The sequence below is a fragment of the Clupea harengus genome, chromosome 1 (genome assembly GCF_900700415.2).
Source record: "Clupea harengus chromosome 1, Ch_v2.0.2, whole genome shotgun sequence".
In the NCBI taxonomy this organism is placed as follows: domain Eukaryota; kingdom Metazoa; phylum Chordata; class Actinopteri; order Clupeiformes; family Clupeidae; genus Clupea; species Clupea harengus.
The window spans coordinates 8,559,713-8,579,574 of NC_045152.1; the positions used below are offsets into that span (position 1 = coordinate 8,559,713).

Sequence of the window (19,862 nt, forward strand, 5' to 3'; positions counted from 1 at the left end):
ACAAACAATGTAGGGGGGGTATATTTATTGAGTTTATAAAATGCCGCATTTACAAAATAATCGTTAGGAGATGTATCAGCAGTAGTCTTATACATTTCAGAAATATTTTGAGGCTGCAAGGTTCAAATCAAGGAAAGTGCTAGATGCAAGGGTAAACTCCACCCACTGTTCTCCCATGCAGAGACAAACTGTTCCCTGTTTCTTAGTCCGCTACAACTTTAAGGAATGGGAAATTCCTTTTATTTTCTCCAGGAAATCACATGGAGGTGCTGTCGTACTCACATGACAATCTGAACTATGGAAGGCGAGATAAATGAAGGTAATGATCAAGTGAATGTAATTTGAATCTGTAATTATTCACCGTTTCAAACTTTTAGTTTTAGCAGAATATTTGGTAAGTAAACTGTTGGCGACCAACAAACAGTCCTTCTATGTTGTTTGTTGGGCTGATGTAACATTCACACAAGCAGGTAGCTCATACCGAAGTGTCACATGCGAACGTAGCCTAACTATCAATGCAAAACAGACGTAGAAATCGCTACAGAGATATTCATTCATGCATTGTGTTAGCGTGAGCACAGTAATGTGTATGTCTCTGAACTGTCACTGACACGAAGACTACGCTTTGGCTTTATACTACACTATCGATTTATAATGAGATGAAGCTGCTCCACAGGTTTCACCTGTTTTGGACTGCACTTTCCGCCAATATGCTAAACCCAGCGTAGGGTTAATCATGAGCGATTGTCAAATGTAGACGTGAGCTTTATTGAGCGCAACTGTGGCATTTGTCTGTGTAACTGAATATATAACTATTGCCAAAATGGTGTCTTTATGTGAGAACCAAAAGCAACTCAGAACCGGGAATGCATACCAATTAAGCAACGCCAGAGAACACTGAGGACTTTCACCAAGAACTGTAGAATTGTTAATTCAGAAAGTTTGCCGAGAGTGTGTCAAAGATTCTAGTTTATTTTTTTTGTTTTTCATGGCAAAGTTTTTCCAAAACCACGTTGTTTTGTCATGTGTTCCCATGTTAATTATTATGGCTTTATTGTCACGCATAGGGTCTCAATGAAAACATTCGGCGAAGAAGAGACGGTTGCGTAACCACTGCTCTTCGTAACAAATGTTAAAATTCATAGACAGGCCATGGTAGGACATTGTTTAGACTAATGGTTGATCAGATCCAGGAAATCCCTAACTTTGTCATTGTACATAACTAGGCCCCCGATGTAGTGATTTGACTGGTATCCATATTTTTGTCATTAGAGGAGCTGTTATCCCATGGGGTTATGAGAAAAATGCCCTGATCAGTGCTGGTCTGTTGTCCATCATGCGAGCCATGCACCGACCTCCTGGTGGGGATATGTTGTGCTGACTGAGGAAAATGCAGTGTTTCCTGTTTTAGGACAGGGGTCATTCACTTAAGTTTTTGTTGAGGTCTGTTTTGCACATGCTTGCTGTCTTGGAGGTTTGGGGATACCTTGTTCTTATTATTTGTTTACTCTCTCTACTTTGCACATTTTTGAATCTGGAATGTAGCTATAGGAGCTACGTCTGTGAAAGTCACACTCATGCAGTCCAATAGGGAATACACCTGATATAAAAGTTAAAATGTGCAGAAAGCATCCATCTACGTTCTTGCATTTAGTTAAACACTGCAACATACATCCAAACTCAAAGTGTCATGCTTAAGAGGCAACCATGTTTAGTTAAAAAAAAATAAAACATGTTTAGTTTTAAACTTTAAGAATGACACATGCACAAAAGGTTATTTAGACAGGAAGGTGATCATTTAGATGGAGCAGGCAAATTGAGTGAGTCTCTGTCCTTGTCATAGCCTGATGTCATGTTGTTCCTCCTACCTCAGGGTCAGTCCCTTCGTACTACAGGGAGGTGTATCATGCCATTAGCGGCCGAGCAGACGAGCGAGTGCAGGTGCAGGTTTTTCAGCGGCTCCTTAGCAGAACAGACCTCCCTGGTGCTGTGCAGACACAGGTGAGCCCAACCGTGCAGCCCATGCACAGTCACAGATAGATAGATCACTCCAGTCAACATCGCAAATCAACTGGCAATGTATTTAAACTCTTTCACCCACAGTATGATGATCCTAGATCCAGTTCCCTTCTAGATCAGGGGCTAGACTCATCCCAGGGTCAGAGGCTAACCCAGTAGCAGTGTAATTGGGTTTTAAAGGCTGTTCTGCTCTGGAATTTCATTACTAGTTCAGGACTAGTCATGGAGTGTATAGCAGGATATCCCTTTCCCCTGACGCATAGAATTCCAAAGGAAAACAATAAACAGGGCCAATCACAATACCATTCTTTGGGGGGAAGTTAAAGACAAATCCAGAGGGAATGAGTGTGGACCCACTGTTCCGACCACTTGTTAAGAAGTAATTGCTCTGTTAAATTAAATGTGTTCATCTACTTGGAGGGTGATGAACAGCAGGTCACATGTGACTTTCAGCACTGTTTTGTTTACCCTCGTTAACAAGCTGTTGTGGAAGTAAGTGTGCTTCCTCATGATTATCATCAGTGTAATAAAAGCTATTTCAAATAGATATTGGGCATGTTTTAGACTGTTTTTATGCTTCTGGGTATTATCAATTTGGTGTCTCGCAGACACCCACACCCACACACAAACACTGATTACAGCTTGTGGTTTACATTGTGATGTTGTTATAGTTTACCAAGCTTTCTGTGTGGAATTCCATATAGAAAGTCCCTTAATTTCCTTGACTTTAATGTGGGGAAGTATAATGCACAGGTTCTCAATACACTACACACTATGTAGTGTATTGTATTAGCTTGTTCTATAATGTGAATTCAGTAGAAATTGTCTAATATTATGATTCAGATGTCGAGGAACTGTTCTGTTGACGGGGTGAAACAGGCCAATAAATGACCCGCAACATTTGGTCACCCATTTGAATCAAGGTTATGTTGGATCAAGCTAAAATAAAGGCAAAGTTTAAGAAGCCTCATGAACTAAATTCAAAAGGTTTAGGCCTTAATGGAACTCTGAAAGTTTCATGCACTTAGAGATGATGTCTAACGGTTGTTTATGTTTGTGTTTTGCTATCCAGATTGCTGATCATGTGGAAAACAGTGATGGTTTCCTCAGTAAGTTATCACTTTATAAAGGCCTGGCATTGATTGCCCTGGCTCAGCAAGGCAAACAGCCAAGTCCTAAGCTGTTGGAGAACTGCATTCAAGGTAAGCCAGAATTATTACTATTGTCATATGACTCCTCACCTAGTAAAAGCCAAGTTCAACAAATGGCCTTGTCTTCTGGGAAGTTGATGGGTGAATGACCCATGGTTGTAAAATCCGAAGTCATGAGGTTGACTTGCATTGGGTCATTATTTCACACAGTTTCTTTATACATTAACTGGGAGGTGGTCTTATAGGTACGACACATATTATTTGTTCACTGTGGGGAATGAATTTCTCAAGAGGTCTTTTGTATGTTCTGGTCTTTTCCATGTTTTCCCACCCCTTGTGAGAAAATGTAATTTAAGAAGTGCCAACTCGGCCTTTTACAATCTGACTTTGTGTTTCTCAGCAGAAATGTTTCAAAATGCTTTTGGCACTGCTTGAGACTTGTATTCTCTATTGTAAATGATACTTCTTCTGACACAATATCATTTTACTGGTCACGCTGAGGTATTTAAAAAGTGAGTCAGAAGTCAAAGTTCTTCCCCCTCTCTTCCACTCCCATTATGTTTGAAGAGATGCACTGTTTTAAGAGCATATGCCTGAAAGCCCTGTCTCTAAACTCATAGGATTACTCTAGGCCTCTGTTGTTACAGGTGCAGCCAACATGGTAGCGTTATGTGCTGGGAAATTGTTGTGTCATGCGCTCTCTCTCTCTCTCTCTCTCTGAACACATTTCCTGTTCATCATATTTCATGTCTCATTTTGGACTTGACCTCTTTCCAAAAATCTGAATGGTTAGCCACAAATGATCTTAAGAGAGTCTGGACTTCGCCCTGGATTTTTAATGTTGTCTGTTAAATGAAAACTTTGAGTGCTACTGTCTGTGAACTTGTGACTACCAGAGTTAGTTTTCTGTTGTTGAAAAACACCTCATAATACACAGCCCATGTTGCATTGTAATTATTCCATTACATTTCTATTTTACTAGGGTCAAAAACGATCAAATTCTGTCCAGTATTGTGATAGAAGGCTAAAATTGGCAATCACAAAATGGCTATACAGTGGAATCCTATGGAGTAAGCATGCACGTAAAGGAAACCGCTTGTTTTAGCCATTGACAGGCTTGTAAATGTTATCATAAGGGTCTTACTATTTGGAAAGGATCCCTACAGAGATACACTTGTATCTGTTTATCTCACTAACTTATTATTACTATTTGTAATAATTTGAGTCAGTGTTTGATCTTTTTCTTCTTCTGGTCTATGCTATGATGTAGCAACTCATTAAGTGCCCATGCTGATTGGCCTACCGTGTAGTGCTGGAGTGGGCCCTTCGATAATCCTATGTATTTATAGAGTGATCCTGTTTGTTTTTTCCTATTGTAAATGTAATTTTACAATAAAAGGCCATTTTGGCCAGTTGACAAAAACGAGTGTAATTACATCCATTGATGAGTAGATTTCCCGTGTGAATCAGGAACAGAAATGTGTTCCTGTTTCAGAAAATCCGAAAAAGTAACTGGCTTAGAAAAGGGAGGGAGTGCTGGATGTTATGTTGTGGGAAAGTTATATCTGTCATCAGAGTCAAAGAGTGCTGTCGAAGTAAGACTTCATTTCACAGCCGCTGACTAACATTATGCTGTAAACCATTTGTTGGTCAGCTTTTGGCCTTGCTATTGTTTGTGATTTTGTTGTTTGGCTTTACTGATTCAGTATGATGTAATTTATGCATGACCCTCAAAGGGTCAGTTCTCAGCGATCACACTTCTTCAGGTAATGGGACTATGTTGAATGTTTTTGTTGTGTCATATTTATGTCTAACTCATTGTCATATTTTGCTCTGGACAGAATTTCCTAAACCCACACTGGGTGATCCAAAGGACCTGAGATCCCTGAAGATGCAGCCCACTCAAGAGGACCCCCTGACTGTTTCACAGACGTTGACCAAACTGTTGGGAAAGGACACCATACAGATTGAGATCATCCCAGAGAAGAAGGGCCTTTTCCTCAAACATGTGGAGTATCAGGTCACCAGCCAGGTAAGAACAATCGCATAAACTACAGAACAGAGAAAATGAATAATCTTAACTGTACAACAGCGCATGAGGTAAATGTAATGTTACTTGAGATGGCAAATGTGGGTGTAGATGGCAAATTTTGGTGTAGTGAAACTAGCTGTTCTGCATATTTATTACTCTTGTCGTCTGCGTTTATGGCAGAAAGCCCCAAGAGTTTTAGGGAGTTTCTGGCCTCTGCAGAGCTTCCCCTTTATTTCCTAGCATCTGTGAAATGTTTTGAAATGTCCTAGACTGGCACGGTGGGAAGCTAATGTACCAAATGAAATGTGTGTTCCAAGAATGTGGAGACCATAGCCTTGGCAAAACAGGCATTTTGTTGTTTCTGTGCACTGAGCGTTCAAAATCAAAGCGCAAATACTAACATGTAGCAGACTCTGGTGTGTGTGTGTGTGTGTGTGTGTGTGTGTGTAGCTGTCTCCACAGCAGAAACCACAGCCAAGTGCAATGTTGACAGACTGTGGTTCATGGCATGTGACTGGCGATTTGTACCCTTTCAGCGCTTCAAAATATCAGTCTACCGTCGCTACAGTGACTTCGACGTCTTCCACGAACTCATGCTGCAGAGGTTTGCCTACAGAATGGTGCCTGCTCTACCACCCAAGAGGATGCTTAAAGGAGGTATGACCTCACGGCTGTCAAAAACAACAGGGAGCGAAGGCATATAATCAAACCCACAGATTACAGTATTTTAGTCCTCACGTTTTGACATATATAAAATCTCCCACTCCGGTTTGCGGCTTCTTGTCCAAGGCTTTTTATGGAGGCTCCCGCAGGAGAAGGGGAACACAAGATTGTAATTCTCTAGCTGTGCTAAACCCCATGGGCTGCTAGAGAAGAAGTTTCTCTGCTGCTGTCCACTTATTTGAGTCAAGTTAAAGCTCTGTCTCTTCCACTGACCCTTCCCGGCAGTCTTGACCTCCACGTCGGGGGGGGAGTTCATCGAGGGCAGACGGCGTGCCCTGGCGAGGTTCATCAACCTGGTGGCACGGCACCCATTCTTCTCGGAGGATGAGCTGCTGAAGACCTTCCTGACCTTCAATGGTTCGGTGTGTGCCCTTTTGCCCTTTCTCCCTCCAGCTGAGATGGAAAACCAATTCTCTCTGGGTTTTTCATTTGTCAGAGAATCTGGCCCCAGCCAGACACATCTGGACATATCTACTGAGCTGTAGACTTTTGTCAGATTGATTAATGTAAAAAGATGAAATATTACACAACAGATAAAATGCAGCATAATGTTGCTGTTTTGATTGCATTGGTAACACAAAATGAACTTACTTTTGTTAGTGTAAAGAGCCTCTGATTTGCTCTTATGAATTATAAAGCTGCTTTAACCCTCTTCTGTAAAACTGTTGGACTCCCTCCCTGCAAAATAATTGGCAAGCAGTATTATCAAATAAAATGTAGTGAAAATAAAATCTCAGTGGACTTATTTTAATGATTGCTCTCAGGTTTTAAAGGCAGAGTCCATCATGTTGGCAAAAGGTTGTTAGTATTTGATCTCAACCGCCAATCAAATGACACTCTTTCCCTCTGTGATCCTGAAACAATGTGTTAATTGGCTGGAATTGTCCGAGCCTGGTCCGAGCCACCAAGTTCATTTCCTGTTTACAGAACTAAGACTAAGTACAAACACTGCAGGTTTTTTGAGCGCACAGAGTGAATGGACAGCTAGAGGTCCATGAGGAGAAATACAAAAAGTAGACAAATAGTGTATTGGATTACAAATCGTGGACTCACCTTTTAAGTGCAACTATTTTACATATCCTGAAGAAAGTATCACAGCAGCTTATGTAATGTGTGAATGTTGGCTTGACATTGTTGCTATGATGTCTGAGTAAGCTGATCCAAGGCAAAGAGTAGCTAGTGTGTCTGACTGTTGTTTTCTTTTTTTTTGTCCTTGTAGGATGTCCAAACCAAACTGCGTGATGCGTTCAAGAAAATGGGGGATGAGTTTTTAACCTGCAGACTTGCGACTCAAGCAAAGGTTTGCTTCATTCAGTATCTCTTTCAAGAGATGTCACTGTCATGATACATTTTCAAGCAGCTGATCCGGCATTCCCAGTGATTACTATCCCGTGTCTGTGCTGTCTGTAGGAGTATCTTCCGGCTGACATCCAGGCCCAGTTTTCCTCCAGCAGAGAGCTGATCAAAAATATCCACAATAGCTTCCACAAGCTGCGTGATCGGGCAGAGAAGATGGCCGAGCGCTCCAAGGAAAACGCCACAGATCTGCTCATGTTTGGGAAAGAGCTCAGGTACCAGTCAGACTAACAACAAGGCTTGGATTTTTCTGAGGTTGAATTGTGCAAACTGGTCACGTTTATTTTTACAGCATTTATGCAGCTTGGCTGCAAAAAAAAGAGGTAACCTACTTTTAAAGCTCTTTTTGGAGGACTTTGCATATGAAATTGACATCCCTCCTTTGGAATCATTCCACGTCACCCAGAATAGATTCCCCAGCATTTTTCTTCTCCCTTTTTTGCTTTTGGACAGCACAGGGAGGAGCTGAGTAGCCAGTGAATGTGTCTATCTCATCTAAACAAAGCATGAAAATGCCCAGTGCATAATAGTGTTTGAGTCTTGTTTTTTTTTTCTCCTTTCTCTCCAGAAATACTTTCCGCCACATGTGTCCAATTAGTTATAGACTCCAATATGTCATTTGTCTGTTTCAGTACTTTGGGGACGGATAGCTCTCCCATACCTCCCATGGCGTCGTCCCAAAGCACATGGGGGTCCCTTAGACAGTCCCTCAAAGGCCTGTCGGTGGAGTTTGGGGTGCTTGCTGACAAAGCCGTGCAGCAGGTAAAGGGCCGACCACCACCAGCAGCTCGCGTGTAGAATACCCCAGTGGAAGGATTCTGAGGGATTCTGCCCCAAAATGACTTCTTTTTTATTTTCTTTCTCATCTCACTTTCTTTTTAATAAAGGGAAGGAGAGAGGAGGATGACGTGGTGGAAAAACTGAACATCTTCCTGGATTTGCTTCAGTCATACAAAGTAAGTCTGCGTGACAAAGACGGGAGATTTTGAAGGACTCTGCAGAGAGGTGATTTTTAGTCTTTTTATATATTTTTTTATGCCGTTGTTGAGCGCCTGCTGTGATTCAGCCCAGCTGTGCACTGAGCCCAGCTGAGTTCACATATTAATTCTCTACCATCTGCTTAAGGTGGGTTAATTACCACTCTTCAGAAGACCACATTTTTGACACATGCAGTAGTACCCAGGTGTACTACCTTTTTTAATCTGTAATTTTCACCTCCGAGGACAATTTCTTTTAGAGAGGTTTGCATCTGGACCATACATAATTTAAAGAAGTTCTAGGAAAGGTAATTAAAATCATGCATATATGCTTTGCTGGTGTAATGTCCCTGAATGCTGCTTTAAGTAGAAAAGACCTCCAGAGTCAAATTCGTGAAAAAAAGCTGCAGTATAGTAACTAGTATGAAATTATGATTATTCATAAAATGGACGCCTAGCTACTTAGCTTGCGTTCTTCGGCACAGAGGAGGAGTACTGAAATATCTATGTGCTGCGCCAATTACCTTAAAAAATAGTTTTGACTTTCTGCCTAAAAGAGCTAATTAGTTCTTTCTCTTCTGGTTCTGTCTGGTGGGTGGTTTGGCCATAAGGATCTGTGCGAGCGGCACGAGAAGGGTGTGCTGCACGAGCACCAGCGGGCGCTGCAGAGGTACAGCGTGATGAAGAGACAGATGATGAGCGCCACTGTGCAGCCCAAGGAGCAGGGGTCAGTGGAACAGCTGGAGTCACGCATCGTACAGGTGAGCAGTGTCTGAGCGCACACACACACACACACACCTAAACACATGCCCACACACAATAACCTAAACGCGCACACACACACACACACCTAAACACATGCACACGCACACACACACACACACCTAAACACATGCACACACACTCACCTAAACACACGCACACACACACATAAATTACACTGTGCAGGACGGCAGCTGAACTCATTGTGCAACATAAACATCAAATGGACACCTGATCCGTATATTCCCATGTATTGCGCTTGATGAGCACAATGAAAGAAGTGTGCACCCATTAGACAGCAGATGGCTTTCTAGCACTCTCAGCACTCTCTCTGATCACGCGCGTGCGCCAGTCCCACATGGATCTGATGAGATACCTACAAAAGGCTGACTGGATGGGCATAAACTGTTTCAGTTAAAGTGCTTGAGTTGTACGATCTGTGCGAGTTCTCTCGAGCTCTGGTACTTTTCCAGCGGGTGAAATTTCACAAAACTATAATCTATATCCAACAAGGCTGTGTGATCACATACCATTAATGCACTTTTGTCTGACTGCTGTACAATCTCTTGCCATTCATGCAGTATGTTTAACCACTGGCACCACCACTTGACTGAGGATAAGAGGTGTAATTGAACGTTGTGCAGGATCATCTCCTGGCCTGGGAAAGAGAATGGGTCATTTCAGGACTGCTTTTCTATTTCGCTCCTACAGCAAGAGAATGCCATCCAGACCATGGAGCTGAGGAACTACTTCTCCCTGTTCTGCCTCCATCAGGAGACCCAACTAGTCTTCACGTACCTCCCCATCACTTCTCATATTCTGGGGGCCTTAGTGAACTCCCAGGTGCAAGGACACAGAGAGGTAAGCCGTTCTTCTTGCGTTACGGTGACTGACATGGCAGGGGGTTGCAGTAGCATTGCCAAAGTCTGTCTCAGCGACTCAGTTCCCCAAGAATTTAACTGTTGGCTGGATGTGTGCCAACCCACAGCTCTGGTTAAAACAGACCTACCAAAGACCTGCCATGGGTATTTTCACAGTTTAATAATGCAACTTGTATAATATATCAATGTAATCTTTTATCAATCTAAGTCAGCACCCCATTTAAACATTTACCTTAAGTAGTTCTGAGTAGGCCAGGTTTTCAGTGGTATATTTGTGTAGGTCGTTTTTATCCAATGACACGAATGGAATGGAGCACCTGTGGTTTGTAGACTAAACAGGCTTGTATTAGGATAAGCATACCAGTCTTATTATTTTTTTCTCCCTCTCACTTCCTACTCCCAACCAGATGGGCGAGGTGTGGACCGCTCTCCACCCAAAGCTGACCTGCCTGTTTGGGGGCAGCAATGGTCTCCAGTCTCCGCCACTCTCACCCAAGTAGAGATACGTGTGAAGATAGGCAGCGCCCAGCGTCTTGTGCCAGTGCTTCGGTGTGGCAAACAAAACAAAGTTTTTTGGGCACTAACTCAAGAAAAGACTACATTCCTTCACGCCCTGTGCCTTAGCTAACCTAAATGAATAACCCAGTGTATGATCAGTGGAAGTGTCTTCATGGGTCTCTGCCGAGGAGTACCAGGGAAAGGGAGACAGAGGTGTTTGGGGAAAAGGAAGGACATTTTTTAAGAAGCCAGCACTGACACTCTTGTCAAATGATGTTTTCAAAGACATGATGGTCACAGTGCATCACGACTAAAATATTGTCTATCTGAAAGCCCATGAAGGATGTCTTAATGTAATAGCACACAAGTATTACTGATACAGAAGGGATTTTCTCCAGGATGTTAACCTGGTAACAAAATGTTTGTGTCCCCTGAAAATACCAGATGTATTAATGTTCCCAAAACACAGTGTGATATGAAGTGATTTTTTTCAATGCAAAGATTGTTGTGTATTTAGCATCATTCTGGATTATGTTCCATGTTCACTTAGTTGAAGAATAGAATCATCATTACTGTAAATGTATAGACTATGACTCCTTAAATACACTAACAATAGAAGGTGCAATATTTTGGAGCCAGTGCCACAGATGGCTAATGAGTTTCTTTGAACCAGATGATGGCAGTGTTGTGATTGTTTCCTTTTTTGCACAGAAACAAAACTTTGAAAAGATTAGAAGTTTCTAGGCAATTTCTAAGCATTCCATCAAAGTTTCAGCACAATCTATATTGAAATTGATTTCTATCTTAAACTAATTATGTTTGAAGTTCCCCGTTGAATGAAGCTGACAGTTGTGTTTGTTTTCTCACAGCTTTGTAAGACCAGTTGACCAGAGCCGTGTGAATAGCTGTTAATTTCCTCGCTCGTGTTTTCCATCAATGGACTTTTCTTATTTCCTCTTCTGCGTTGCACATTCTAGGACGCCTCAACACTGTGAATCCACTTTTGTAGTCGCTATGCCTGAGCCTAGGCGTTTCAAGCAGTCACTTAATTTTTCCCCACATGTTCATCTTCACAGCATGTATAAAGCGAGAGTTCCCTTCCAAGCGCAGTGCCAAAGAACTGTTTCAGGACAGATCAGACCAGATGCTTTCAGGGTCAATGGATGCTCAAGTCTCAGGTTGAAACACTTGATGTGGATGCAACTGGATGCAACTTGTTTATTTCACTGGCATCATTGACAAGCAGGCCAGCTAAAGCTGTGCTGACGCAGTTCACAGTTCATTTAGAATAGGAGACATTTGATACATTTGCAAATGCAGTGATATAAAAGTGTGTTCAGGTATGCTAATTGTTGATCTTGATCTTCACTGCTGAGCGTGCCTTAGCACATATTAACATATTTGTCTAGCCAAGATTAAATACCTTAAAATCTAACACTGATTGGTCTTGTTGTTGTAGTTTTAGGTTGAAGTTGTGATTTGGTGGCGTGTCATTTTGTTTCATGATATTATGTTCATTTCAGAAATGTTTGATTCCTATCAACTGGAGCTAGTATTCATGATTGTATGTTTTTTTTTCTCTCCTGTTGCCAATTTATTGCTGCAGCCTACATTTCTCTAAAATGTCCTTTGCTTACATTTTACAACACACTCCATTACAGACAAACACATGTATGTTTACAAAGTGCTGTTGTGTTTACTTTCCTACAGCAATCTGAAAAATATTACTTAATTCTGTAACATTGTGAACCGCCAGATATGCATCAACCTTCTTCAGAACAAAACTTAATCTCTTAATAAAATGTACATGTGCAATTAGTCGACTTTATTCAAACATTATTTACTCTCTATAAAGACATCAATTCTAACATGAAAGCAGCTACTCAGAAACAGCTGAGAAAACATGAATGAAAAATGAAATATTAGTTTTAAATGAACTGGATTAGGAAGTGTCTTGTGAGCAGATGGGGTACAACACTCCATACAGTATGTTTTTTTTTCTTGGTTTTGTTAAGCCCTTGGTCCTGTGTTGTAAGCATATACTGTATATCTAGGGGGTTCTTAACATGGAACCACAGTAAGAGTTGTATTTATAAATGGCACAACCTTGAAGGCACAATATAAGTATTCACAGCCTTCAACTGATCTTAACACAGCTTAGGCCTTAATTTAAGTATCATGGTAAGGACAATGTGGTATACACTGTAGGTCTTCATTCAGTTGAAACAAGAAACATTTCTGACTTTACACAACACAAAACCGCAGCAACAGATACTGATAAGAAAAGCACACTAATAAACAAAATATTGGATTCTTTTGTTTATCAAGATGGCAGACAACTTAATTTACTTTCTACACTTAAATTTAGGTCATAATAGTAATAATTATAATAAAAAAAAAAACTTTAAAGAGAAAAAAAAACATCTTTGCAAAATCCTTGTTGTAACCCATACCACAAAAGCACTTCTAGGTCCCTGTCTTTCATTCAGCACAAAATAGAAAGGACAGAGTACTTTACAATGCCATTTCATGAAACCTCATTTACCTCTTCAAGCTTGTGTTCCACAATCAAATCATGGCCCTGAAATTTGAAATAACCAAGGAATTTCTTCTTCTGAAACATCATGGGAAACCACAGAATATCATCTGCCCACATCTGACTGAAGGGAATTTTGTCGCAGTCAAACCACTGAGGCCTCATTTCTGTAAGACAAAATGGGGATTTCTTCAAAAGGAATCCACAACCTTCCTCTAGTAATTTATGATACACTGCAATAAAGATTATACCGTCTGATTCCGTTGGCTCTCCGTGGAAGGAGTCTGCTCTGAATATGTGAACGTCTAATAGTTCTGTCTCTCCAATGAATTCAAATTTGATGTTTCCTAGCTTATCCAATGTGTCCACAGTTAGCCCACTTTCCTCCAACAGTTCCCTGTCAAGAGAGAGAAATAATACACAGTAGTTAATGGACCTAATAAGAACAAAACAATCTGAAACTGATCAGTACCTTAACAGTAACAGTAACATCAGTAACATCTTCCTCCATCACAGTAAAGTTCACCATATTAATATTGTAACAAGCAAGGGGTAGCGAAGCAGAGCACGCCCCATGCCTCTGACAGGCAGCAGCACCCCGTAACCCAATGCCCCAGATACCATTAAACTGAACAGGGCGTGGCACAGCAGGACTGCCGCCCTCAAATGCTTTTTCCTCCCTCACAGGTGAATAGCTGTGACTCGACCAGCTAGCTAGGCCAAGTGCATGGACTTTATGTAGACCATGACCTGAAAGGCACCTCCTGCCGGGCCCTGGTGGACATGGAGGCCACCATCTCCCTGGTCCGTCCATGATCGCTGCCTGGAACAACTGGGCTGAGACCGCGGCATGACAGTTGCTGGTGAAGCGGCCCACCACCCGTTCTGGCTGGCTAACATCCAGGACCCATGCATCGTTGGGCTGGATCTGTTAGCCAGGTGGGGAGCCATGGTGGTTATGTCTGGAGCCAGGCTATTTCTGGGCAATGAAGCCGTGGCACTCCAAGCCGCTGGCAAAGAGGAAACCATCAGGCCAGAGGCTCTCCACACCACCGCTGCCGACCAGAGGGGCTACCACATTGATGCTGCCAGTCCAGGGGTCCTCGGTTTCATCGCCACCACCATCCCGGGGGAAGCCTCTGCATTGCTAGCACCGCTGCAGTCGCAACCACCGCCAGCCGAGGGGGAAACTCCTGCACTGCTGCCAGCCCAGGGGTCCTCCACACCACTGCCGCTAGCCCGAGGATCCGCTCGCCGCTGCTGCTGGTCCTAGGGTACTGGGACGGTTCACCTACATTTTTGTGCCAGGTGGAGCTGACGCCCGAGGCATGCCCCAAGACCGCTTTCTCCATCGGCCATGGTCTCTGGCAGTTCAAAGTGCTCCTGTTCACCCTACTGACCCTTGGCTTGTCCGGACAGGGACAGAGAGACTGAGGCTTCCCCTCCTGCCCCCACTCCGTTACCCCAAGCTACCGAGGCCCCACTGGGGTGTTCTCAGCGACAGCGGCAGCCTCCCCAACACTTGGGGGACTTTGTTCTAAATGCTTGTGTTTTATGCCTCCCTTTTGAGTCCAGTGTCAGCATGCATGACTTATCATTTCGTCCGTGTGTTGTGTTGTGCATTAATGCCTGTGTGTTAGCCCCAGTGTTAGTTATTGTTATCTGTGCACTGTCCGTGTTTTTATGTCAAAGCTAGACCTGCCTCCCGGTTCCCTTAGTGGGCATCAGGGATTCCTGCCTGTATGCTTTTCATATAAGAGGCTTGCAGCCAAATGACAGAACACTCGCAATTGGTCATCTTCGAAGAACCTACCGGTACCAACCCTACAACATCTCTTGTGCATTTTGGAGTTCATACAGTACTTTGAGACTGTGAAACATTGTCAACTGAAAGGAAAGCTGAGCAAAACATTCTGGAGTAACAGTTTCACGGTAAATTAGATGCTCACCTTCGGGCTGCTTGCTCAATGGTTTCACCATGTTCCACTTTTCCTCCAAAGCCATTCCATTTACCTGCTCCGAACCCCCTCTTCTTCATGCCCAGTAATACTCGCCCTGGCTGCACCACCAAGACGAGGGTCAATAGCTTTGACGTAAACATGACATTCTTGGAAAGCAGGAACAGTTTGTCAAAATACAGATTTATGGAATGTGTAAATAGTCCTGTACAGGAGCACACATCTAACGTTAACTGCTGGTCATTTGTGGGTGCACACACTAGTTCATCATAATAAACTTAAAATATTAGTCCCATATCAATCGCGGTCAGGCGAAATGTGATAATATCTTAGACAAGTGCTTGTTTAAGACAATTAGGCTACCACTGACCTTACTATCCAGAAGTTCGTATCATGTGGCTATGCATATCCTACTGACCCCTAGGATTCCTAACGTGACTATCAGCAAAACACATTAAGTAATGCAGTAGGTCAACTCACGGATAAGGTATTAGCTAGTTGTGTGAGACTTTGATTGTCTTCTTCAAAACGCCAATCTTTTGGTTGTCACTGTACCGGTACGATAACAGAGATCAGCAAGTTTTGTTCCCGCGCGTATAGTGCGGCATGATGCAAATTACTTCCAACGTAACCTGTCAAGCTATATAAAATGTGGACGCATAATACCACGTAAATATAAGTACTTCAAGACCATCACGACCACTAGAGATTTGTGGTGTTACACTTAAATGTGAACGACTAGGCTAATCGTATCTCGTAACCTCGATTACCAAGTAATTTACAAATCATGTGCATAAAGAACTAATACCTATGGCTAAAAGGGAATGGTTTCTAAATAATTATTGTAGACCTGTAATTAACGTTTGTAAGGTTATTAGGATACCGCAGATAGCTCGGCAGTCTATGGCGTGCGCAAATTGAGTGCATCATTGATACACTAGACATGTGTTACCCGGTGAAGGTCATTTCCTGTGACAACAAGAACCACATTTTGACCAGACTGGCGAATGAACTTATTTTCTACAAAAGCATTGAGTTATGTGGAAATCCTCAGTGCTTCTCCATAAATTGTGTATCCACACATCCGCGGCATTACTGAAGAGGGCATCTCCAAATCTAAAGGGAAAGAGTCCGGCTGAGCAACGCTGGCTTGTCAGGCAACTTAGAGATCCTTTCGTGAAAGCTGCTCGTGTTGAAAACTACCGCTGTAGGAGTGCTTTCAAGTTGTTGGAGATAGATGACAAGTACAATATTCTGAGACCTGGCGTCAGTGTGGTAGACTGCGGCGCAGCTCCTGGTGCTTGGAGTCAAATTGCTGTAAAAAGAGTAAACGCAACAGGGGAAAGTGAGTGGGATCCATTCAAATGTCTGAAATGTCAACTCTGATATTTCGTTTAGCCTATTAAATAGTTATTTGTTCACTGTTTTATGTATTATAAGAGCGTGTTCCTCCTCAGAATCAACCTGAATGCAGGCTAAAGTCATATTCATTGTGGCTTAATGTTGATGCTGACCATCTAGCTGGGAGTCATCCTCCTGTAGTATCAGTTCCCCATTAATATCAGGTGTCATTTGCGCTGTCTGTTGCAGGTCCTGATCATCCCTGTGGTGCTGTCATCGGGGTCGACCTCCTGCACATTTCCCCTCTTGATGGCGCACGCTTTCTGCCCAATCAGGACATCACTAGCCCCGCCACCCACGCTGAGCTTCAGAGGCTCCTGCCGGGTGGCCTTGCTGATGTCATCCTCAGTGACATGGCGCCCAACGCCTCTGGTTTCCGTGAGATGGACCACGAGAGAATGATCTCCATGTGCCTCACTCTGCTGGACCTCGCAGACAAGGTGCTCAAACCCGGAGGTTGTCTCGTCTGCAAGTTCTGGGACGGAGGTCTCAGCTGGAAACTCCAGCAGGGACTCGCAGAAGTATTTAAAGAAGTGAAGCCTATAAAGCCAAAGGCGAGCAGAAAGGACTCAGCTGAACTGTTTTTCCTTGCCAAATCGTTTAAAAAGAGATAACCGCTGTGCACCACGCATTTTGTAACAAACTAAATATGTATATTTGAAATATATGTGATTCAACAGTCGTTATTTTATTTTCAGTTGGTTTCACAAATGATCCCACCATCATTTACTCCTAGTCTGAGAAGTCGGGGGTATTTTTTGACATCTAGACCAAGAAACGGTAAAAAAATATTCACATCTGATCAGAGTAAACAGAACAGTCAGAACAGTTTGTGTGATCAGCACTGCAGCTCATTGTAGGCATCTCAAGTAGCTGAAACATATCGGCCATCATGGTGCATTGAGCTAGCCAGAAAGGTGACTGAATGACTCAAGGAGAATCAGGAAACAAAGGCCCAATTGCGTACCAGAGGATGGGAGGATTGTGTGAAATGTTGACCATATTGAAGGACTGAATGACTGTGACGTTCTCTTTCCAATATTGAGTATTTAAAGTTTGGACTGTATGTTATTGCCAGTGTCTCCTTTCAGCAACCATGCCGTTTTTGAAGCTTTACCATACCTATGCTTAACTGTAGTAATTGAGAACCATTTTGTTGAGTCACAGACAGTTATTTTGTGCAACATTTCAAGACATGTACTCAAATGCATGCAACAAGGATCCTCTGGATACATCTCCATTGAGTAGTGGTGAGCAGTCCAAACCATTTGGCTGATGTATGTCAGACGGATCAGCAGACGTCCTTCACGAGGTAGATATTACATTTGCATTTGTCCTTAGCTGAGCTTATGCTCGGTTCTTGCCAGTATTAATGAACTGTTCAGGGAAATGGAAAATTAGTTGCCTGGCATGTGGCTGGGAGACAACTTGATCTTCACATTCTGTTCTGTTCTGTCCTGGTATGCTTGAAATCCCTTGGTGTATTCTTAAGGTTCATAGGTATTAATATTGAATACCTCATCATTTATGCAGTGGTATTATATACTATGAACTGAAGTGAAGTATTGCATTTGACATCAACCAGAGGATGGAGCTCTTGAGTCATGATTTCAGTTGCGTCTCTGCCAAAGGATTTCAATCAGGGCACGGCTTGGTCTTCAGAGGACTGGCATGGCAAAACATGACGGCATTATTATGTAACTTGCAGAATCTATACAATATGCTGTATAATGTCAACATGTTGATCATTAGTGTTTTGTTGGCAAGTCAATGAGTTGGTATCTGGGTCTTATTTGGCTGTCTGTTTGTTGAAGTATGCATTCATTTTCCTATTCAGACTCCTTGCTGAACACAGAAAATCCATGCAATCGCAGTGAATAGCAGGGGAGGAAGATTAGGCCCTTGGTCTGGTACAATAACTCCAACCTTGACAATATATGGCTGATTGGTGCACTCGCCAGTAAACATGTTTTAAAGCACAGCATTGTTATACATGGAGCGTGTACTATGTCATTTCATGGTTCAAGGTGGATTCAGGACCGTTTTCATTGAATGTTTGTTTAACACAGTCTGTTATGAAATGTTTTCTTCCCACTCAGAGATCAGAGAGAAACAGACTTCTGTATTAGTAGGTGTATGTAGAAGGAAATGCCTTGCAGCTTCACTTTTTAACAGCTTCTACAGTCAATACTGACTAAATACTGATGACAACATGAGAACATGTTGCATCTTAAATCGGACATAGAAGCCAAACTCTGTATGTCATTACCATCTGTGGTTAAGTATTTTAATGACCCGTCTATTTCTGAAGAGAGGCTTTGCAATTAATTGCAATCACTAAGTAATGAGCTCTTCTTCATAAATGCCGCAGTGGCCATAGTCTTAAAGTCATATTTGATTATAGTAATGCCCTTGACGCATCCGTTTTATGACATCCGGTTGGTGGATTCCAACAAATCCTTTTCGGCAAGACCAGGGGAGATCAGCCCATGTAGCTGATGCAGCACCGGAGAAATCCCGGGGAAAACCGTGAACCAAATGAAACCTAAACGGTGGGCCACAAATGGAGTTTAGCGTAATTCATCTGGTGTCTGACCGTGGAGGTTAAAGCCTTTTTAATTGGCGTGGCAAAACAGTTTCCTTTAACAAAAGCTCTGGTTGTGTTTTAACATTGTGGATGAATAAAAGTCTTTAATGGTTTAATTTTATTTAATTAATCAATGTCTGGCTAATCCTGAATATACTTCATATGAATAAATGTCCTTCAAATTAGCACAGAGTTAATAAACCAGTTGAAATCTGATTAAAACATAAAATGGAGTTTTTTGAAGTCTGGTCATCCCATGAAATGGAAATTTTGAAACCTAATTATAGATGGATTTGCATGCATTTGGCACTACTAGAAAAAGACACAGTTCACATGAATGTATTAATTAAATCTTCTTATGCAGTTCTTTTATGGTTGGTCTGTCACTTTAAGGATAGTTACTCTGTGTGTACTCTAAAAGCACCCCTACCTGGCTGACTGTTCACACGCACCCACAACCCCCTACAGCGACAACAAAGTTCATCAAAAGTAACATTGCTTTGCCTCTCTGAAATCCCAATTTGGGATCTCTTGCCTTTAAATAACAGTGACTTCCTACTTAACCGGTCGTCAAATTCCTTTGATCTTTGGGTCACATTTGAATAATAAGCCTGCGGCTTTGAGCTCTGTTACTTATTTAGATTCAATCATATAATTCCATCGCAGATGACTGTGCTGTTGATTAAGGGCGCAGAACATTCCAGTATTAAACACATCCATTTTGAGCAATCCGTAGGGATGCTACATTCCAGGTTAATTTGCTTTTGTTGGGACAGCTGGTGGCTTGTATGAAAATATCAGTCAATTAAGGGAAACAAATTATTTGTGAGGGAATGGATATGCGCCTGAAATTTAATTAAGGAAACAAGAGATCACCTCTGTGGACTTGGAGCAGAAACTCAAACAGAGCCTCTGAGAAACAACTTAAAGTTAACTCACTCTCAACTTTTTAAATGTGTTACGAATGTTATATTCATTTTC

At 42.2% G+C, this 19,862-nt stretch overlaps 3 protein-coding genes across 7 annotated transcripts; 2 read left to right on the plus strand and 1 right to left on the minus strand.

Moving 5' to 3' along the window:
* Positions 1-155: 155 nt before the first annotated feature.
* On the plus strand, positions 156-12,217 carry snx8a (sorting nexin 8a). 3 transcript variants are annotated; one of them, XM_031566433.2, is made up of 13 exons: positions 156-319; positions 1,874-2,001; positions 3,092-3,221; positions 5,012-5,202; positions 5,739-5,859; positions 6,151-6,287; positions 7,145-7,225; positions 7,336-7,496; positions 7,914-8,043; positions 8,169-8,237; positions 8,870-9,019; positions 9,732-9,881; positions 10,306-12,217. In XM_031566433.2, the coding sequence occupies exons 1-13, from the start codon at positions 298-300 to the stop codon at positions 10,399-10,401; spliced, it is 1,566 nt and encodes a 521-aa protein (XP_031422293.1). In that variant the 5' UTR covers positions 156-297; the 3' UTR covers positions 10,402-12,217. The 3 variants fall into 3 exon arrangements, with proteins under 3 accessions (XP_031422293.1, XP_012672255.2, XP_031422307.1); XM_012816801.3 differs by having other exon boundaries at positions 157-319; positions 10,309-12,217; XM_031566447.2 differs by lacking the exon at positions 1,874-2,001 and having other exon boundaries at positions 157-319.
* nudt1 (nudix (nucleoside diphosphate linked moiety X)-type motif 1) lies at positions 12,204-15,605 on the minus strand. 3 transcript variants are annotated; one of them, XM_031566480.2, is made up of 4 exons: positions 15,374-15,605; positions 14,885-14,994; positions 13,187-13,332; positions 12,204-13,102 (listed from the first exon to the last, which is right to left on the minus strand). In XM_031566480.2, exons 2-4 carry the CDS (start codon positions 14,971-14,973, stop codon positions 12,927-12,929), a joined length of 411 nt encoding a protein of 136 aa, XP_031422340.1. In that variant the 5' UTR covers positions 14,974-14,994; positions 15,374-15,605; the 3' UTR covers positions 12,204-12,926. The 3 variants fall into 3 exon arrangements, with proteins under 3 accessions (XP_031422340.1, XP_031422324.1, XP_031422332.1); XM_031566464.2 differs by having other exon boundaries at positions 14,885-15,042; positions 15,374-15,602; XM_031566472.1 differs by lacking the exon at positions 15,374-15,605 and adding an exon at positions 15,264-15,367 and having other exon boundaries at positions 14,885-15,042.
* A 135-nt stretch (positions 15,606-15,740) lies between these two features.
* On the plus strand, positions 15,741-19,247 carry mrm2 (mitochondrial rRNA methyltransferase 2). Its single transcript, XM_012816808.3, has 2 exons — positions 15,741-16,238; positions 16,484-19,247. Exons 1-2 carry the CDS (start codon positions 15,932-15,934, stop codon positions 16,906-16,908), a joined length of 732 nt encoding a protein of 243 aa, XP_012672262.2. The 5' UTR covers positions 15,741-15,931; the 3' UTR covers positions 16,909-19,247.
* The last annotated feature ends 615 nt before the right edge of the window (positions 19,248-19,862 follow it).

Coding starts and splice junctions, on each gene's coding strand:
- mrm2 (XM_012816808.3), top strand. CDS start 15,932: ATGTGGAAATCCTCAGTGCTTCTCCATAAATTGTGTATCCACACATCC. Junction 16,239..16,483: donor AGTAAACGCAACAGGGGAAA/GTGAGTGGGATC, acceptor TGTCTGTTGCAG/GTCCTGATCATCCCTGTGGT.
- nudt1 (XM_031566464.2), bottom strand. CDS start 15,036: ATGTTTACGTCAAAGCTATTGACCCTCGTCTTGGTGGTGCAGCCAGGG. Junction 13,333..14,884: donor ATTGAGCAAGCAGCCCGAAG/GTGAGCATCTAA, acceptor CTCTCTTGACAG/GGAACTGTTGGAGGAAAGTG. Junction 13,103..13,186: donor AGAGCCAACGGAATCAGACG/GTATAATCTTTA, acceptor TTTGTCTTACAG/AAATGAGGCCTCAGTGGTTT.
- snx8a (XM_031566433.2), top strand. CDS start 298: ATGGAAGGCGAGATAAATGAAG. Junction 320..1,873: donor GGAAGGCGAGATAAATGAAG/GTAATGATCAAG, acceptor CTCCTACCTCAG/GGTCAGTCCCTTCGTACTAC. Junction 5,860..6,150: donor CAAGAGGATGCTTAAAGGAG/GTATGACCTCAC, acceptor CCTTCCCGGCAG/TCTTGACCTCCACGTCGGGG.